This window comes from Notothenia rossii (assembly GCF_949606895.1).
Source record: "Notothenia rossii genome assembly, chromosome: 5".
Taxonomy (NCBI): Eukaryota; Metazoa; Chordata; class Actinopteri; order Perciformes; family Nototheniidae; genus Notothenia; species Notothenia rossii.
Window position 1 is genome coordinate 12,476,388 of NC_136903.1, and position 18,363 is coordinate 12,494,750.

Here is an 18,363-nt window from a genome sequence, read left to right on the forward strand (position 1 = left end):
CGCGCAGCAGCACTCCGGGGCGTGCGCACGCCCATTGCGCGCACTGCAGCGCCGCTACCGATGGATGGTGGCCTCAAGGCACTGAACGACTCTAGCAAAAATGTTAACCAAATAGACACATTAAATGTACTTTACCCCCTACCGGCTCTAATCCACAGATGGACAACAGCTGGGTGAGGTTTAGGGATAAAGAGGGGAAAAAATCAAAAAGTTGTCTCTTAATTCTTAGCAATTCCATTTAGTGTTATTTACCAGCAGGGAGCTGTTTTTATTTTAAATGTATTTAGCTACAGTGTAATCGTTAAATTAAATCACGAAAATGCTACTGCACAAGCAGGAATAATGTTTAGTAGCCTACTAAGCAAATTCCCAGCCTACATGATTAATAATCCTGTATATTTCTATTAATCAGGCCTGCAAAATGAGAGAGATGAAATTAAAACAAAATGTAAAAAAAATAAAACGTCAAATCCACAGTAAACCATTTGTCGAATGTGAATGCTTTCACCTTTTGTGACTGAACTTCATTCCAGCTGTTCTGGACCTTATATACTTGGAGCCATTTGCCTGTCCTGATACACTCCAGCGGTTTGCCCTGAGAGCAGGATTGCACTAATAACCACACAGTAGCCTATGGGATCATCCAAGAGTACTGGATGAGCTCACGTGACTTAAAAGCGACATTTCCTCTTAGTTCAATCTGCTGTAAATCAGTCAACCAGCCATGCTCTCTTCTCTCAGTGCATGTTACACACATGCATTATCTCAGGCTTAGCCATCTGCAGCTAAAGAATCAAACATTGAGAGCAAGTGACGCAGTTATTTCTGTGATAAGCCTGGTTTGGCAAGTAGACAAGTATTTGGTTTGAGTTGCCATACAGAGGCTGGTTGACAGAGATTAGCAGAAATTAGGTTGTAGCACGGATTTGAGGCAAGATGAAAGTGGGTTTTTAGATAATAATCATTTGGAAATCAGCCAAAATTCATCATGAGAAGCCTGAAGAAATTATCTATTTAAAGAGTAAAATCCCCAACCCTACACCGACAATTATTCATCTCTCTTCACATCATATTTATCAAGAATTCTGTAAGACTTCGCTTGACATTACATTCTAATATGTGACTGAAATCTGAAAAAGAAAAAGTGCTAACACACGTTCAAGGTCAATTTCCGGGTTTAATTCCCCAGCGCCAATGGAACCAGTTTCCCTCATCATCATGAAGGGGACGAGGGGATTCTTACCCACATCAGTGCCATACTGGGAAGTATTGTAATTTTCCTTGCCTCGCCTCTCATTTCAGACCGCCTCCAGATATGTCTGCATACCTCTTGAATCTCATTAAAATATTCTCTTAATTTCCCTCATGCATATTATCCATAAAATACTCTGAGGGATTTTCACAAGTTCAAGGATACAGCACCACGGGGACAAAGCAAAGTTGCATAGTGAATCTTGTAAGGTCTTCGTGTTGAAATGCACAAACCCACCAGAGAAGACTTCCTCTCCGCCTCACTGGTAACTCCAATTATCGTGGCCATTATTGAAGTGGATAATTGAAGTCCTCTACTTACTGAAATGTAAAAAAAACTCACACATAGCACGGCTGTTTTGTAGGACACAGTCATTGCTCGGCCTGTTTTCTTCAATGATTCATTGTTATTTGGTCTGATTCTTTTTTTAGAGCAAACTTAATAACAGATGCAGAACCAGCAAGCCAACCATTAAATGACTCCCAACAGAGGTGATGATTATTTAACACAGATACAACACAGATCAGCAAGCTCATAGTCAGAACTTAAATCAAAACACAGCAGTCGCAAACAACATCACCTACTTTCACACCTTGACATCTTTAAATGAACCGGATATTCAGAATAACATGCAATGATTATGAACAATATCAACGTGGTGTATTTGTTATGTTGAAGTTTATTCAGATGGTAAGTCACAATATATTTCTCTTCCATCTGACTGGGTTTGTTTTTCTACTTGTTCTTTGTCCCTTTCTCCATGAGAGGCAATCATATTTTGCAATTAAACTCTTCACATCTTATCACAGTATCTGCCGCTCGCTCTAAAACTAATTGCGTGCTAATAAGTTGGGTGTATTTTCAGCAGCTAAATGTGATGTGTAATTGAGAAGCAGCCAGCTCCAGGATAAGAGCTGACATGACAACAAAGATGGGAGAACACACAACCTGTCAAGACATCTCAGAGATACAGTATGTTCCCAACATGGACTGGAGATACGTCTTAATACTCAGAGTCTGGAGGTTTGGCCAAAGGTGCAAAATAAATCAAATTATTGAAGTGATTACTGCTGGGGGACAAGTTCATGAGTCAGGATCTGTTTACATCAGGGGGAGATGCATTTCCTCTCAGCCTGCTGTGTAATTACATTATGACTTCTCTATATTGAGTGGGAGCAGCCTTTACTGGCTGCTTAACCGTGTTAACACACAGGGGGCAAAAACAAGGCACAAATCCACTAAATACAACATGATAAGCTAATTTGGAGCACCTGTGTTTCCGTAGATTATGTGTTGTTGGTTGCTGTACAATCATTATTTATGTTAAACCCAGGCATATATTTTATAGTTTGATTTGTGCAATTCTTTTGATTAGTATGTGGATTATAACTGCTTTTCATATGTTTTCAAAACATATTCAAAAGTAATATATGAATCACTGTCAAATTGGTTAAGGATCATTATTTGTATGTTTTCATATGTTGGCCAATGACTGTGTTTATATGACACCATTCACTCAGAGCAGTTCTTCATTTGACCCTGACAATGTGTCTTAAATAAAGGCAACATTTAAAGGCAAACATTGAGAGGTCGATAATTCCGTTTCAGTGTCTGAGTGAGAAAAGCAAATATGGTCATTTACATTGCTATTTAGTGTTAGGTCAAGATACAGTATGAACTCCAAACTAAAGAGTATGTGAGAAAACATGACATGTTATTTAGTCTCTTAACCCTCAAACACAAAAATCCATGGTCTTTCAAAAATATAAGATATACTGAAACTTGTTGATAATTTCCCTTTAATAAATGGCCTCACTGAGTGGAAGGTCAACGAAGTGATCAAAAAGTAAGAAATGAGCAAAGCAAAGACTTTTGTATAAAGTAAAGTCCTCGTCAATATTTGCAATAATCTTCTTTTTACTCTTAAATAACTGGAACAGTCTGGCTGTCATGCGGTGTGGTAGAATTAAAGAAACTCTATTGTCAGTGATTTCTACATGAATGCGCCACATTGTGGAACACATGCTTGAAAGCTGTCTTAGTGGGATTCACCACCATCCCCTAATGGAGGCACAAGTTGAGCCACTAAGAGGTGTGACCAACATCTCCAGTAAATCCCTGGAGCCAGGAATGCTGCATTCAAGAGCATTCAGTATTATTGTGCCACTAACTGGAATAAACACAGGAATAAAACGACTTTACAGGAAAATGAACACCAGTACCCTTGATAAACAGACTGCACCGACTATATTGATGCTGAATGGATCATCCCTTTGAAATAAAGTCAAATGAATTGTTCTTCAGGTTAAAGCAATTCCACTGAGATGCCATACTAGTGACAGATTGATTGAGAGAAGAGGTATTTCTCCTAATATCTCTCTGGTGAAAGATGTCATGATGAGCAACAGAAGCACTTGATGACTGTTTGTTGATTATCCCACTTTTAGTAATCAGGAAAAATCAGCACCAAATCAGGGAAATAACAGCTCCCTCTTTGTCTGAGGGTTTCTGCTTTTATAGGCTCATACTATAGGTTCAAAAGGACCCTTGAGGAATCTCTGTGAGAAGAGGCTCTTCATCCAGCAATAAAAGTGCTTTCTCTGTTATTTGGTCCTTGTCTTTAAACCCAATGAGCCAAATGCTGATATTTTAGGAGTGTAAAACAACTTTCACTGCAGGCGCAACACAGTATGACTTCATTTTCGAATGAGGCTAGTATTGTAATCTACAAAGCGACATATTTGTAATCATATTCCATCTGTTGGTACTTAACATATTTAGGATACTTTATTTGTATTCTATATAAAGACAAAGTCCACCTTGTGCATGTAGCTCTAGCGATTTGCTTGGTAACACCTTTAAAACTCCAGGAAAATCAATATATGTGAATGACCTCCATCCTGTATCAATTCCCCCCTCAGGTAATGCTGTTCTGAGGTCATTTGTGATCATGCATTTGCCACACATAAGTCAATTGTATCTTAATTCACTTAATTGTTTGGTGATTTTTATCAGGAAAACAAGAGATGCTGCTATAGTACTTAAAATATCTAGGATACACCAGTTTACACATGTTGCTCTTGTCATTTTCTCTGTAATACTTTCTAAATTCCAGGTAAAACAGTGTTACACGAATGACCTCCATTATTTCCCCCTCAGACCTCGGTGATGCTGTTTGTTGTGTCCTCTGCCTTCTGTGGCCATCGCTGTGTGTTCATGCGTGAAAGCAGTTGGTGGAGAGCTGGGTCAGTGCAGGGTTTTTATGCTGGAGGGAAGCGTGATCCATCACAGCCGGGGTTGTTTCCCAGGTGCCTGAGCACAGCCTTGCACAGTCATCTCATGTCACCCTTTCCTTCTTTTATGACAGGCAGCTCAGGGAAGGACCTTGAAATTACCATCCCCTGAAAAATACACCGCTGTACGAATGCAGTTACACAGAAATAATACACCCATAGGAACCGGTTTTAGGTTAAGATAAAGGGCGTACTGGCAATTTTACTAATCAGAATTTGCTGCTAATCAAGTCTTGGAAATTGAGCAGTGTAGGTGCATATCAGTCCAGATCTGTGTTGGAATGATGAGGCAGAGTACATGTTACTGACTGAATATCCTTGATCCTCAGGCTGTGAGAGAAACAGCAGATTTACGCAGATCACAATCAGCTAATCTTCATATAATGAGGAGGCGAGATGCAGCGAGGTTCAGTGATGGGTTTTAATTACATACTCTCTCAAACTGTTTTACACAAGATCAACAGTGGAATTATATTCATCTGGGTAACATCCTCAGGTCCTCTGGGAGTGACCGACACATTGCTGCATCGGTTTTACAGTACTTGACCAGGGTCTAGGCATGAATGTCCGCAGTGCATTTTTTATGCTGTACATGTCATGAAAATGATTTTAAGCCATGACAAATCAATAAGCAGCAATCAGGTTTAAAGCAGTCGCTCAGCTGTGACCTGCATGATTTAAACAGAAGTTATGGTGCAGCAGAGTCGGGGAAGGGACGACGACACACACAGCACTTCAAGGTAAAAAGGGAGGAAGAGGCTTTGAGAAGAGGCATCAAAGGGAAAGAGGGCACACTGAAGACAGAGCAGAAAATGTGTATCGCCTGTGGGGGATCCATAAAACCAAACAATCAAGCACACGATGATAAAAGCGTTTGAAACAAATGAACCTAAAATACCCGGGGTTTAAAATAACACATAAAAGTACATCCTGTTGACAGCGAGCTTCCAGTTGGATACTTATATATATATATATACATATACACATCTGCTATTTTATTCATTATTAAAGGTATTTTGTAGATTATACACTGGGCTAAATCTTTGCAACATATAACGTACTTCTTAGCATTTTTCAACCATATAAACTGTCTTTGTGCATACATCTTAAATATAACATGCATTTACATACAGGATACACCATACTGTATTGCATAAAGTAGGCCCACATGTACCAATGTTACTTTAAACAGTATGGAATTACACATTTGATCAATAGCTGCATTGTTAAAGGTGCACATTTAGATTCTGATAAATGTCTCTAGCAATAAGTGTTCAAATTGGCCTTGATTTTACCATTTACAAAAATAAGAATACTTTTTTTTCTGTCATTACTTGACATCTAAGTTTTACGGTGTTACAGATTGCTAGCTTAGCTTGACAAATACTGCACAATACCACATATATCCCATCTACACGTTTTCTGAAAAAACAACTTTTGGAGGATATGCTAGTGGTCATAACAAATCTTTATAAAAGAAAGCAAGTGGTTAAAAATGGATCACTTGGTTCAACAGTCTGTTACTGGCTACTGTGAACGTGTACAGTATTTTTATAGAGCAATATTTACTTGAAAAAAGTTAGATGGGAAGATTGATACCATTCTCATATCTCTATGAAAAGGTTAGCTAGAGACAACAGCTAGTTAGCTTAGTTTATCAAAAAGTCTAGAAATGATAAATAGTTAAAGAGAACATGCAATTTATTTTCAGTCTTTTTACTAAGCAACCACTAAATATCTTTATATTTACCGTACAGAATTAGATGGTAGCTTTCCTCGTTAAATGAGAAAATCGCTACCATTTCATTTGTTGCAGATTATTCTGGCAAGAAAGCAGATAAGCCTTTTTTCCCAAAAGGTTGAGCTCTACCTTTAAATGTACAAGCTGCATTTGCTAGCAAGCTGAGAGTGAATCCCTGTTACCGGAGCCCCCAAATCCACGTCATTAGACACGTCCTTGAATGCAACACAGTGATAAATTGAGTGCTTCCAACAAGAATGGCCACCAGATTCATTGTCATGCAAATTGCATCCCTTAAACACTAAACTCACAATCAAAGTGTGAAGTATGATAGAAGCGGAAAGTAGTGTTGGGCATGTTGGCCACATGCTTATATGTTCTGAAAAGATACAGGTGAAGATCTTAACGATTTTGACACACCAATAATGGAACTATATGACTTATTTTAGGCAAAGAGTTTCCATGTGAAGTAAAAGGTGGCCTGTGTTGGATCTACACCTTGGAGGATTTAAAGGACACCCCTTTGTACATGTCAGCCCTGAGCTGGGCCCACTCTGTCATCTTCTGCACGGAGCCTTTCTCCCGGGTGAGGATGCGAGCAACTTTCTTCAGCTTCTCCTCGTTCCTCTCCAGATAACGAAGGCCCTCAGTCTGCAGCAGATTGAGCTTCTCTTGCCGGTTCTCATCCATCGAGATGTCCTCACTCATGTAGGGGTTGAAGCGGAAATAAGTGCCGTTGGGGAGGAAAGCATCAAGCATGACGTGAACCTCTGGAGGGAGGAAGAGAGGTGAGAGTGAGTTCACACGAAAAAACAAACATACAATTTGAAAGCGAGACAAAAGATTATAAACAAACGATTATGTCCCTAATAGTCTCAATATGTACAAGCACTCAAATATTTAGTAACGAGTGAGAAAGTAAAAACGTGTCTGCTTTACATGTGTTGCAGAGTAATCACTCAAGGCTGAGATGGCGAGCTAATACCAAGTGAAAATGTCTGGCTTGTCAGTCACGGTGGTTTCCAAATGCTACGTCTGAGAGGTTCAAATCAACAAGATGCAAATGCATGCTAACAGGCTGCGAGTAGCAATAACAGAGTAAATATGCCTGAAGGATCCAATAAAGGTGACGGAGGTTGTTTTTCTGTCTGTGTTCCCACAGCAGTGCAGAAGTTCAGACACAGATTCAGTCAGAACTAGCTGCCTTTCAGTCTGAGGAGGAGCATAAGTCTACACAGAGTGTTTTATTTAAAAGGTTATATACAGAAGGTTTTATGGACTTTTATTTCTTGACTTGCTTATTTTATTTGCTCCACGTACTATATTACATTATTGCATTTTGAAAGAATATGTTCTGAAGAGTAAAAATAAGATAAGCATTTACTAAATTCTGAAATGACGCAACATCATTTGTCTAATCTAGAGATGTAATATGTTTTCTATCCAATTATTATTCACTGTTTTTCTAAATGTACTACCCAAAGTTTGTCCCTGCTTTTCAGCTCACAGTGTGAAACTCAAGACTGATCAGCGTAACAAGTTAGGTGACAACTGTTAAAGAGTCTGATTTCCCCTGTCGCCTAAAGAAATGACCATGTTGGCAGCAGTCTCTCAATTTCCACAGCTGTTTAAAACACTTACATCACAGATTTGACACTTGTATATTCACTTAATGAATCAAAGTTACAGTTTACATAGTGAACAGGTGAGTCACCTTCTAATGCTAGGTTATTTTATCCTGATGAAATAAATCATGAAGAAAATGCCATGCTTTGTATCGTAAGAATATTCAAACAGACTTCAGAAATATTGTACTTCAGGAAAACTACTCTAGATACTTAATTACTACTCCATAAGAGTTTAGAGCACAAACAGACATGTGCAGAAAGCCTGCATTTTGATTTACAGAGCATCTATGGGTTCAACTAGCTCACTGCCATGGACTTTTACCACAGGCTAGCATTTATTTTGCAGGCTCGTAACACTCTGAGCATCCCAATATGTAAGCAAATAGTTTACAGGTATTGCATGTTTCCACAAAAAAACAAAAATTGCCAATAAATAACTTTGTGAAACACAGAGATTCAAATTATAAAACATATTTGTTCCATTTTAGTTCAGGAAGTCTAGACTGCAGCTCCACCTTATGGAGTATCTCATTTTTCCACCGATCGAGTTTGTGAACGAGAACAAGCCAGTTCCATCAGGAGTTTTGTTTACACATCCAAAAACCCCATTAGATCAGCTTTATCTGTTTACAACAACAAGCTTTACTGATACAGCGATGACAAAGCAGGAGGTTTGTGAACACTGAGACAGGAGGGAAGCTTTTGAAAAAAAGTAAATATGAGATAAACACTCTTGCTAATCTGCTGTTTCTTAATAACAAAGCCTGTTGGAGAGCTGTGTGGAGCTTAATCCCAAATACAGAAGGAACAAGTGCAGAGAGGCATCTAGGTCACCCTCAGCACCACGGAGCAGCAACAGGGGGGGACCAAGCCAAATTTAGTCTCAGCAGAGGTGCCCATGCCCAAAGGTGATAAGGAGACGGAAGGGGGCTGCTACAGGGGGCCAGGATGGGACGTATCCAGAACAAAGTCAAGCTGCAGTGCAGTGTGTGCTACACATCAAAGCCCAGCTCCTTCTCTCAGAACAGACAGAGACAAAGGGCATAATTCATTTAAGTCTTTGTACATTCTGATTATAGTCTGTATTCATTTAATCTTCATGTGCAGACCAAATCAAAATGAAGGTAACTAAATCAGCAATGCAACCAATGCCAAAATTGATGGTATGCATGCTGGCAAGTTTGATATTTTGAACAGTGTGCGCCTTTGTTGACGCAGCTTGTCTGTATTTGGCACGTTGCGTCATCATTTTTGGGGCATATTAAGTAGTTTTTCCACATGTTGGACAAAAATAAGCAGACGTTGTTGACACTGTGCCAGCTGGCATTTGTTGCTTCGAATGTTCCCAAATGAAATGTTGAGAGCCAGACCTCTTTAATAGTTAATCAAATCAACAATATGTAACCATTTTTGCTGTAGTGTTAATAATTGGGATCAAAAGGGGGAATGTGAATATTTATTATCCCACTTCCACTACTCAGAAGTGGGATGAGAGACGCATTTGTTTAAAAATGAACTACATGAAAGCTAACTTCATATCCACAGAGGAGATTATACAATTGGTGGAATATCCCTAAATTACAGTACGTTTATTTAGTAGTTTCAAGGTTTACTACGTACTGTAGAGCGACTTTAGAAACATACACGTTATATTGATAAAGAAACAAGAAATATACAGTTCATTTGAATGATGTTTACATTTACAGTCCAATAAGTCAGAAAAACCAACTCTAAATGACAATATCATATAATATAATATAATATAATATATAATAATATTTATCATATTGCATTAACGGTCCCTTACCCTCAGTGTCTGTGGCGCTGCTGATGATATTGTTGAGTTTGGTCTTGAGGCTCGTGGAGGTGGTTCCCTTGCCAGGAGTATCAAAGGCGCGGCCCGTACCGAGTGAGACCACACACTCCAGAGGCGTGTTGGGCCACAAACACTTACTCTCATGGATAGCCAGGGCTGTGGGGTTGTTAATCAGCAGACCTCCATCCTGTGCACAAAACACAAGAAGTGCCATGTTAGAGAATTCTCATAGAAACTGTGAATGTGTTTGTGCCCGGACCACAGTCAGTAATTCATTAGCATTTGAAACCTCAAAAAACCTTCATGGATTTTAACCAGTCAATAGATGAAGTTTTAGAAGAACCCTTGACAATACAAAATTAACCAATCAATGTGCAGTTCCAGAGCTGCTTGTAACAGTACAAGGAACGAGCTACATTTTTTCCCCCTCCTTTTTCATCACAGTTTCAGTCAAACTCGCTTTGATATCGAACAACCGCCCAGGAGTGCTTTTGCTTTGGATCCATAGTGTACTCGAGGCAGAGGGGTGGTGTGATGGTGGGGGGGGGGGGTAACTGGAGAGGCTGTGGGGATTGTTGAATAGGCATGAGGCTGAGGGGCCGCAGGGCTGTGGGCTGGCAGCAGGATCAAACACACAGGGGCCAGTCCTCATTAAAGAGGCCAGGCTGGGGGGTGGGAGCCGCAGGGCCCCAATTGTCTTGGGACACACTGGAGGGAAGAGTGCTTGTTTTTACGACTGTATGCATGTGCATGTTTGATCGAGAGACTGCTTAGAGTCAATGCATATAATAATGTGGGTACGTGTCTCTGACAGCATATGTCACATGGATGCACACACATAGGGCCTTGGGGACGAGAGGGGAGGGAACATCTTTTCAGCACACACAGTCGCGTCAAAGCCAAGGTTGTGATGGGGAATACTGTGTAAAGGCAAAGGTCTGCTAATCATCCGGGAACCTTGACTGAGGAATTGCATCATCAATCTGAAGACCAGGAACATAGAATTGCAAAGGGAGATGGATGTTGTATTTAGACTGGGGGCACTGCATCAAATAATAGCTCCCATGATAGCAGATGCTTAGAACAATGTTGTGTTACATCAAGAAATACCAAGGAATTCATCAAAGCAGGCCAATAAAGACAAATCTAAGTCTAAAGAAGCGTGTTTCTCTGTTAAGATTTACTGATCGATTAGGATTGGAGCAGTGGTCTCTGGGCTAAACGCTACAGTCAGCATGCCAACATGCTCACAATGACAATAAAAAGATGCTGATTTTTAGAAGGTATGTTAACCATCTTCAGCATCTTACAGACACAAAGTGCAGTTTGGCCTGAAGAAAATGCCCTTAGTGTTGCAGGAATTTGGTCATAAACCAATGTAGTGCTGGCAGAGCGGTATCTATCTCTTTTTCATGAAAAACCATCCAATGTTTGAAACATTAAAAGACCAAGTATTAAAACAATTACTACATTCATCCCCTCAGAACCATGAATGTCTGAACTAAATATATAACATTTTAGTCTGGAACTACAAGCGTCGCAAAAATGAATAAATGGGAAAAATGACAAAGGGAAATACTTCCAGTCCCTCTGGGAGACACTTTCCGATAGAGGAAGCTTTCAATAATTTCAAAGAAGTAATGGTATGATAATGAACTGCATGAATCATTTAAAACCTTATAGTAAGTTATTTAATGAATGTCCTGTGTGAGCCTCAGAGAGCACCCAGCTCACAGGCTGAGATGGAAGTCACACAAAGAGGGTTTCACTCGGCCACAAAGCAAGGAGAACTGCTGAGGCAGCTGTTTGACCAAAGCATGTCATTATGAACCGGTGGGGGGTCTGGCAGAGCAAGAACTGAATCACAGAAGAGGGAGAAAATGCCTGCATTGGAGTTGCTCCTAACGAAGACTTAAGAGGGACTTGGACTGTGGAAGACACCAGACGAACCCAGCTGGAAACAAAACAACTAAGCAGTTTCTTATCACTCACACCCTGTCAGAGGCTCCATTTTCTGAACTCAGAGGCAATTATGGCAACAGTCTGGGTCCAGTCACGGGTTCTTTGTGCCGATAGCTCGGGGCAAGTTTCACAAGCAAAGTGGCCGGCCTTGCACACAGAGCAAAGGCATGTAACGTTAGAAGCCAAGTGCACAATGCTGCTGTGAGCGGGGACTTGAATGCAATAACTTGTTTCCATTACAGTGCACCTGCTAGAGCACTTCAGAGAGTTGTGAAGAAATGTAAGAAAAGTCATATCCTTTGGCAGTGAGGAAGTTTGTGGTGCCACTGGAAGGTAGGTTTTATTTGTCAGTGGAGTTTTACGAAGAATCAATAATTTAGAAGATCATTTGCATCCGTCATCTCTTTCCACAGCTGTCATGAAGAAATCGTACTAGTCTCAACATACACTGAGATGCTGAAGCTGCAGTGCTAAAGCTGAGATTTCCACACTTGGCCCGGTGCCACGTTCTCACACAAGGGGTTTATGAGGCCAAGGCATATTTGGACACAGATTTAAGTTAGAAACAATGATCTACTTAGGACAAGCTGCAAATAAGCTTTGCATAGAAAATGACCAAACACAAGCTGCCTGTCAAACACGCAGCATGACGCAAGGCAAAGGTCACTTCCATTTATGTGGATTTATAGCTGTAATAATGCTAATAAAAGAACGTTTCAACAAATTGATGTCCTCGGAGAGCAATCCCTTAAAGTGGAGACCATCTGACGGAAGTTATACGTCAGAGTCTGACTGGAAAGTGTAAGTCGAGTTTGAATCCTGTCTTCCTGAAAGGCTTAATGATTTCCTTTGACAGCGTTCCTTAATTCCGGCGGGGGCTGATTGTTGATGCTCCAGAGGATCGCAGTTCCTCTGGCCTCGCCTTTGCCCTTCAGGCTCTAATGGCTGAATCACAAATCAGCTCCGCATTTTCCTGTAGCTAGTATAAAGCATCTATTCAACTCATTAGGACCATGATTAGGACACCTTCTGGAACATGTTTCGTATTTTCCGATTGGCCAATTACATTACGTGACATTACATTTAGCTGATGCTTTTACCCAAAGCGACTTACAATAAGTGAATTCGACCAGGAAGATACAAACTTTGAAGAAGACATCATTAAATAAGTACGTCAGGTTTCATAGAGCTAAAACATTTCAAGTGCTACTCAACTGGCTTTAGATAAGCCAGTCCTTTATTAGTATATAAGTGCTCTGTTAGCAGTTCTTTGTTAGTAATTATATCGCTCGAAGTGGAGTCTAAAGAGATGAGTTTTCAGTCTGTGCCGGAAGATGTGTAAGCTATCTGCTGTCCTGATGTCAATTGGGAGCTCATTCCACCACTTTGGAGTCAGGATAGCAAACTGACGTGTTTTTGTTGATGGGAACTTGGGTCCTCCTCGCAGTGCGGGTGCAGCGAGCTGTTTGGCTGATGCAGAGCGGAGTGCACGTGCTGGGGTGTACGGTTTAACCATGTCCTGGATGTAGGAAGGGCCAGATCCATTCACAGCATGGTACGCAAGTACCAGTGTCTTGAAGTGGATTCTAGCAGTTACTGGAAGCCAGTGAAGGGAGCGGAGGAGCGGCGTGGTGTGGGAACATTTAGGAAGGTTGAAGACCAGACGAGCCGCTGCATTCTGGATGAGCTGCAGAGGTCGGATGGCACATGCAGGTAGACCAGCCAGGAGGGAGTTGCAGTATTCTAGGCGTGAGATGACGAACTAAACTGAAATATTGCTTTAAAAAGAAACCGTTCTTGCAGCGTGTTGTCAAATAAAACTACCGAGATGATACGAGCCATGAGGTCCCCTTGCATTGCTGTTGGAAAATTGCACCGCAGTCATTAACTTTTGGGAGCTTATCTTCATTGTGCCAGTTTAAGCTGTCTTGAGAGTGAGTGCTGATTTGAATAGGAAAGAGGTGCTATCGCCAGGATCAGTAAAAGTCATTTCATGCACCAGTGTATGTCAGCCCCCATTAAGTGGGACAGCAACCTTCTTCCTCTTCATTCAGACCGTGTGCCTCTGTGTCTCTCCCGGCCTCTCTCACCCAGGGAAGGCTTCAATGCCGTCTTGTGTGAGGGTCATAATGAGCGGCCCCAACACAGGAGAGAACAGAGTGCCTGCTCAAATCTAAATGAGGTGAACCTTGGACATACATCTGGGGAGGCGTTCACATCACAGTCCCAATGAGCAGCTGTAGTCATTAAGATCTCTTCTTCGGCTTCAGTGACCGAGCTGGACTGAGGGGCACTGAGCTCTGTCGTGATTTATTATGAGGCCCTGCCAACGAGGCTCCATTCTCTGAAGTGATTAATTAGGGAAGCATTACATAAGACCAGGACTTCTGATTATGAGACAATAACCACACTGTTTTCCCAGAGATGGTCATTCAATCGATAAACTAGAATTAGGCGGCTATGAAAAACTCTCAATACTTTGCACAAGTCTTTCAAATCAATCCTCGCAGTTTGCACATAAAAGAAAGTGTTCTCTCACTCTATGTAATCAGTCAAATAAATCTGCTCATTGAAGAAAGTGAATTGCTTAAATGGCATCCAATCCACACAAAGGATACCATTGTCACCGGGGAAGATGAGAATGACAACACAGTCGGTGTGGTGACTCTTAAGGTCGAGTCAGAGGTCTTCATGCCATATTATGCAATTACCGACCGGTTCTTCTCTGCTTTATAGGTCCCATAGGGTCACATGGAGGTTCAAGTCATCTTCCCAAGCTGTCAATAAAGAAGAGCCCCATGTGTGAGGGCCAACTTTGCCCCGGGCAGGCAAAGAAATTGAGATCTACTGTGCACAGTTAGCTTTTCCCACACATTCGGCGAATACATGCCCACACATGTGCATCCAGTATTGAAACAATGAATCATCCCTGTCGGCTGTAGCCATTCAGATTAAACTGTGACAATTCCTGCATTGATATAAATGGGTGCAGTCGGAACACCGCTCTCATATTTACTCAGTTTAGATCTCCTTGAGGGCTCTTTAATGTATATTTGACAACTTCATATTAGAAAGAATGATGTTTCTGTCCATCATCTAGTGAACAATGTAAGGCTAATTTCCCTGCTGCACACAGGAGAGGCTGCTGCGCACACACTCTTGCATATCAATGCATTTGAATGCAGGATTCAAAGCTGTGATGTATACCAAGGAATCTCATTGGGAGCTGCTGCAGTGAGATGCTTGCTAAGTGTGGTGCATTGTGGGAATACAAAAGGTTTAGGGACAGAGGAAGATGTGGGCAACATAATTAGGGGACTGGCCAAGTGTGGCAATGTTTGTGCATGACTGAAAACACATGAATACAACAGAACAAAAAGAGCAGTCAGAGGAGGAAACAGAGTGACATCGAGAGAATCACTGTTTATACTTAAAGGACAACAATTCTGAGTGTTTCTGGGAGGAGCGAAATGTCTGCAGCAAGGCTCAAAGTCTGAGCTTCATCCTCCAACAGCCGAGCTCTTTGGGCTTAACACGGGAGGGGAAGACTGGGATGAGGAAGAGGCTAAAAGCTTAGATGGATACTCTCTTTCGCCTCCCAGAATCCACCAGCTCTCCTCCTCTTTGGTGCTGAGCATGTCATTTATGAGCAATAACTTTGCCTCCAGTGGCCTTTACAAGAGAGAGAGGGAATTGAGAAAAGGTGATCCAAAGGTTATGTCTTCTTGAATGGCACTTTTGGAATGGCAATTAAGTGAGACCGTCTTTCTCCTCTTTTTTCTCACACAGAATCAAAACATTCTGAGACCCTTAGACTCTTAGATTAGATTGAACTTATTGTCATTATGTAGTACAGGTACTAGGGCTGCTCAATTCATCCTATTTTAAATCGCAATTACGATTATGGGTTGCAACAATTACGAAAACAAAGTAATCGAAATAAAACGATTATTTTCGTATTATTACTTTTTTTTTTATACTTTTTTTTTTGGGGGGGTTTTCAGTTGAATTATACTTAAAGTTCAGGGTAATCAACTGTTAAAATCATACTGTTCAAAACATTTCTCTCCAATAAATGGATGTTTTCAAAGTAAATGGATAATCGTTTTTAATAATCGTGATATCAATTATTGACCCAAATAATCGAGATTATGATTTTTGCCATAATCGAGCAGCCCTAACAGGCACTATGTAACAAAACGGTTTCTCTGCATTTGACCCATCCTAGTGTTAGGAGAAGTGGGCTGCCATTATGTACGGCGCCCGGGGAGCAGTGTAGGGAACGGTGCCTTGCTCGGGGACATCTCGGTAGCACTTGGTCTTTCTGGGACTTGTCCCTATGGACTTCGCCACCACCACCCCTTGTCAATCCCTCTGCCATTTATAAGCAACACAAATATGGGAGTGCCGATGTGACCTACTCCATTTTAAGGCTGTGTGAAGTCTTTCTGCTGAGCGTTGTGCCATGTTAAAGCCCTCAAGAGCTCACACTGAGGGTGGTGGCCCACTGATCCCATGCCTCCCATCAAATGCTGGCAGAGGTGGGCACAAAACATGCTCCCATTCCTCCACATCCACTCAGGGGGCGCCATGGCAACTAGGCGTAAACATTGGGTCCTCCTCGCCATTCTACGCATGCTCTGGCATCCATTGTGAAACGTCTGAAGTCTTCTTCTTCTGTGTTCTTTAAAGCAGAGATAACTGAGCTTTAATGTGGAACCACCCTCCCTTCATCTCTCCTTCATTTTGCTGCTCCTTTCCCCTTGTTCCCCCTCGCTAAGTCTTCTTCTTCATGGCTGTGGTAGCAAGTGTGAGGCTTTGATAACACTGTGACTGTTCTGCTTCAAAAGGTCTTGCTACAAGTCACATTTTCCCCTCCGTTTACCAGTTTGAATCTTAAGATATGATTGTACGTTTTCATTTACAGCCCGCGGAATCACAAAAACATCAACGAAACAATCACAACCTTCTCGAAACGCTGCTTGTGAATTCCAGCATTCGTTCAGCACATGGCGCCGCGACTCTCCTGCGCTCACCGTACAAAAGGATGATTGTTTAGGGCTTGAATTAAGTGGAAAACTCTGTGGGCGTTTGTGGAAAAGAGCGAGATGACTCTCTCTCTAGGGAATCCTGACATCACACAGACAGCATGTTATGCTCATGGCTGGCTTCAGTGGCTCAAGTAGCCAATAAAGAAAGCCATCAGGCTGGGTGGCCGTCTGAAGCTGCCGAAGTTCACATGGAAATGAAATTGGCTGACAGCGCTGCGAAAACGTATTTTAGAAGGAAAGTTATGACAACTGCTCTACTTTGACTTTCACAAGATGACACTGTTCAGTCCAGTTTAAAAAAATGATATCTTAAGTATTTTCATCCTGGTTTAAGCGAGTTTTAACGAATACAAAACTGATAGAGTCTCTTTATATCTCTTGGTGCCGCTAAAGACACAATGGATGCTTCTGCAAGTTGTTTTATTCTTTTCATTTACATCTCTATATACTGTTTTCCATTGCTTTTCTGGTTGTGAAATGTTTTCAAAACAAGATCTTAAAACATGAGATCATGTTTTTCAGCTATGGCTGATAGAAGGAAAGGCTGTGGAGGTAGAGTAATATGTGAAGACTACTCACTGAAACATATTTGAAGGAAGCGCAATTACTGTAAGCTGCACTTTTTCTACATAACTTCACCTCGAGTGGGAATTCAGCTTTTTTCCAAATTTAGTGGTTCAAGGCCTCATATTGATGTTTTGACGTTCAAATCTCTTTTGGAAAAGCAAAGCATAGCAAAACAAATGCTAGTAGAATACCTTCAGTCATGGTGAACACATGAGTAAAACATTTTAACGAAATCAAAAGGATAGAAAGTGGAACAAACGAGCAAAAGCACAAATCACACAGGATTTACCAGTCAAGGCAAAACACCTCCTAAAATACTCTCTAGCCGGAGAAAAACAAGAACAAAGCAACAAAACGTGTTAGTAAATCAGGACAGAAGCTCTCTTTCTCTCATTTCATATTTATTTTGTTATTCAGAAGTTTCTTTATCGCAGATATGAAATGATAGTGAAACATTTCACATCAAATGTATAACATATTTAGCTCCTGATGGTGTCTCATCCTCTCACAGTATGAGGTTTCCCTGCTAGCAGCTAACAGATTTTGGAATAGCAGTTCCATAAAAAGGTTGTCTGTCGTCTCATTCTAACGAGGCGGATGTGGCACCCAAACAATCGTGTGTGATGAGGGGAAACGCTGCACTGCGTTAATGTATGCATCCCGGAGTATAAGGGGAGACCTGCTAGACGACAAGCTGGGGAAATCCCACTACAGGTGGCTTTTCATCACAGTCTCTTTCATTCTCCTCCCCCCTGAAGCCCCCACCACTCACCTACGTAACTAACACAGTTTCCAATTAAGAGTGTGGGAGCGTGCCGACATGGGATATTACCTTTGATGCAAACACATGCTCATTCACTCATGTAATGTGTCTAAGTCGTCAGTCTCTACACCCCGTATGTGTTATGAATGTTGCTTGAAGTGGATATTGAATTCCTTAAGTGACAGGTCAAACACAGGCTACTTAGACTGAATAATAAAACAGGTGGAGCATAGTGACTTGCAATATTGTTCTTTTGTGCTTTCTTATCTCTTTTTTCACAATGCACTCTT

General features: G+C 41.2%; 1 protein-coding gene across 1 annotated transcript in view; it reads right to left on the bottom strand.

Annotated features, from left to right (window-relative positions):
• Positions 1-4,952: 4,952 nt before the first annotated feature.
• LOC307041284 (calcium-independent phospholipase A2-gamma-like) overlaps positions 4,953-18,363 on the bottom strand; it is a 21,137-nt gene continuing 7,726 nt past the window's right edge. The window contains exons 7-9 of the mRNA XM_079684592.1: positions 15,205-15,364; positions 9,722-9,917; positions 4,953-7,056 (exon numbers count right to left, since the gene is read on the bottom strand). Coding sequence (XP_079540718.1) covers positions 6,779-7,056; positions 9,722-9,917; positions 15,205-15,364 — 634 coding nt within the window. The 3' untranslated portion in view covers positions 4,953-6,778. The remainder of the gene's footprint in view (positions 7,057-9,721; positions 9,918-15,204; positions 15,365-18,363) is intronic.